Here is a 3,155-nt window from a genome sequence, read left to right as displayed (position 1 = left end):
GCGGAGAAACTCCGCCTTTGTTCATAACCACTCCCCTAGCCCCAGCTGGCCCACTTTGGCCCAAGGTTTTCGTCTGGCCAAAAAACCCGGGCCGTTGGCCCTGAGGAAGCACCGACGAGGCACGATCAAGCCCCGGAAGTAACAGTGGAAACGCAACTGGCCCTGGCACGCACTAGCACGCCCGCTTTTGGCCCGACAGTGGAAACGCGGCTAATGCTGTCTACGGAGGGTCAGAGAGCTCTCAGATTTTATCAAAAGTATCTTAATTTGTGTTCCGAAGACGAACGAAGGTCTTACGGGTTTGGAACGACACGAGGGTGAGTAATTAATGACAGAATTTTCATTTTTGGGTGAACTAGCCCTTTAAGAGTGTCAAATTTTTCCAAAATGTTTGTTCTTCCATTGGTTGGTCTCACGCTATATGGAAGCCCATTTCCGCCACTGAATAAAAAAATAAAAAAAAGGTTATTGCAACTTTTTATCTCACAATTCTGACTTTTTTTTTCTCAGAATTGAATGATACAAACTCTCAATTCTGACTTTTTCTCAGAATTGTGAGATATAAACTCGCAATAAAAAGTCCGAATTGCGAGATATAAAGTCACAATTGCAAGATAAAAACTCGCAATTCTGACTTTTTTTTTCTCTGAATTGTGAGATATAAACTCGCAATTGCGTGTTATAAAGTCAGAATTGCGAGATATAAACTCTCAATTCTGAGAAAAAAAGTCAGAATTGTGAGTTTATATCTCGCAGTTCTGACTTTATTTCTCAGAATTGCGACTTTGTCTCGCAATTGCGAGTTTATATCACGCAATTCTGACTTTATTTCTCAGAATTGCAAGTTTATATCTCACAATACGACTTTTTGACTCGCAATTGCGAGTTTATATCTCACAATTTTGAGAAAAAGTCAGAATTGCGAGTTTGCATCACGCAATTCTGAGAAAAAAAGTCTGAATTGTGAGATAAAAAGTCACAATTACCTTTTTTATTTTTTATTCAGTGGCAGAAACGGGCTTCCATACGCGCTATGTGAGTGGCTGAATAGTTGATATTTCAGACTGCTCTAACCAACAAAATGATAAAAGCACCACATTGTTTCTTTCTTAAAGATGTCGCATTTGCAATTTCGCACATGGCTCATGTCTCTATCTTCCACAGGTTTGATAGACTACAACTTCCACTGCTTTCGAAAGGCCATCCACGAGGTATTCGAGGTGAGCAGCTCCACCCAGAGGACAGGAGCGGCGGTGCACTCCAGCCCCCCCAGCAGCAGCGGTAACTGCCTGGCCCGACTCAAATCCACAGTGCTGAACGGTACACCCAGGAGCCTGGTTTAACCCAGGACACACGGACTTCTAAGAACACAGGGCCTTCACACTAGTGCGCTGAACGTGCGCTAACGTACACGTGAGATTACTGGAGCGTTTCTCTACTTCTACCTGCTGTTCCAGGATCTGAGAGACTCAACAGGACACTCATACAGGACAAACTACATTGCTGCTTTTTTATGATATTTTGATGTGTGTGTGTGTGAGAGAGAGAGAGAGAGAGTGAGTGAGATTGTGTGCAGATGCAGCATCAGCTGTTATAATGGGGGAAATGGGAAAACTTTAGCCAACAGAATGAGGCACAATGAAATAATTAAATAGTAAATATAGTCTTAAAACTCATTATGTATTAATGGTGGCCAAAAGTGCTGTCTAGGTAGGGTGCTCATTAAGTTTTGAGACACATTCCACCTTTTAGAAGTTTGAGGGTGAATTTTACAGCAACAAAAAAACATGTTCAAGTAACATTTCACAAACAAATCAAAATGAAAAAAAAGGGTAAATTATGCCTGTTTTTAGGAGCTTCAAAAATTTTTACATTGTGATAAAACACATTTTACCCAAATTCTCATTGCTGTAATAGGTCAGAAAATTTTACTTTTATTTAATTTTTATTTTTTGTAATTCCCATTATTCACATTTTTTCTAGGTTGTCATTACTTTAATGCAGTATTTTAATTGTATTACGGTAAAAAAAAATCGGTATTATTTAAATCAGTAGAAACGTTGTACGATAAATACCATGCAATACTTTACCATTCAAAATAATATATTTTTTCACTTTTTTTTTGTTTGTTTGTTTGTTTTTTTGCATTACAGTAATAAGAATTTGGGTGAAATGTACTTAATTTTATTTATTTTTTTTAAATTCTCACAATGTGAAATTTTAAAAAAAAAAATAGGCTTAATTTTCTTTAAGCAATATATTTCCTATTTCTTTCTTTTGATTTTGGGGTGAAATATGACCCGGACGTGTTAGATTCACCCATGAAACAGATCTTCACTCCCTTTTTTAGCAAAATTCCCAGGCCAAAGCGTCTTAAGATTCCAGTTGTTAATGCTGGCCTGTGCTGTGATTGTGTTGGCTGCCACTGTTATTTACTCCTGACCTAAAAAAGGGGGAAAATAAAGGGAGAAAAGGCTAAAGACATTTGTGAACTTCGTCATGTCTCTGTGAACTGCCTTACAGTGAAAAGAATCACATACAGAGACTTTTTTTCTTCAGGAATGTATGTTTTTTCCTGCCAAATTATCCCTCGTATCAGTTAGAAATGAATCTGGGAATAAGCATCAACCCAGACTAACAGTAAGTGTGTATTTAGCCATAAAATGCTTCTTGAAAATCCTGATATGCTGAGAACACAGAATAATGACACTCGAGATTGTTGAACAAGCGATTAAAGGTATTACGTTTTGTGAAGTCCCAGAGTCCAAAATAACCCTCTTTCCTTTTTTTTATTACATGATTCATTATTTTATTCATTCTCAAAAATTCCCCTTTCTTGAATGGATATAATGAGGGCTTGTGTGTGTCTGTACAAGTGTGTGTACAAGAGACTCACTGATAAGTGTGATTGTGCTGAAGTATAATTGTTAGTGATTGTTGTGTGCGTGTGTGTTTTCCTTTCTTTTTTCTAATAAAGTGTAAAAGAATAAGATTAATTTTTGTGATTGAACTATAAAGATTATTACTTGTAAGATATCAAGAAAATGAGAATTGTTTACTTATGGTATATTTTGTCTCAGAGCACGCTGATAAATTAAAGCTATATTCATTTGAGCCCTGGTCTCATTGGTTTGTACACTTGTGTGTGTGTGTAG

The 3,155-nt window shown here is 37.3% G+C and overlaps 1 protein-coding gene across 1 annotated transcript in view; it reads left to right on the top strand.

Moving 5' to 3' along the window:
- Positions 1-1,929, top strand: part of LOC107734017 (ras-related GTP-binding protein C-like) — a 13,379-nt gene extending 11,450 nt beyond the window's left edge. The window contains exon 6 of the mRNA XM_016545873.1: positions 1,165-1,929. Coding sequence (XP_016401359.1) covers positions 1,165-1,343 — 179 coding nt within the window. The 3' untranslated portion in view covers positions 1,344-1,929. The remainder of the gene's footprint in view (positions 1-1,164) is intronic.
- Positions 1,930-3,155: the final 1,226 nt, after the last annotated feature.

Source organism: Sinocyclocheilus rhinocerous, unplaced genomic scaffold, assembly GCF_001515625.1.
Source record: "Sinocyclocheilus rhinocerous isolate Xijiao unplaced genomic scaffold, SAMN03320098_v1.1 scaffold430, whole genome shotgun sequence".
In the NCBI taxonomy this organism is placed as follows: domain Eukaryota; kingdom Metazoa; phylum Chordata; class Actinopteri; order Cypriniformes; family Cyprinidae; genus Sinocyclocheilus; species Sinocyclocheilus rhinocerous.
The sequence above is the reverse complement of the archived record's forward strand: the minus strand, read 5'-3'. Positions and strand labels throughout refer to the sequence as shown.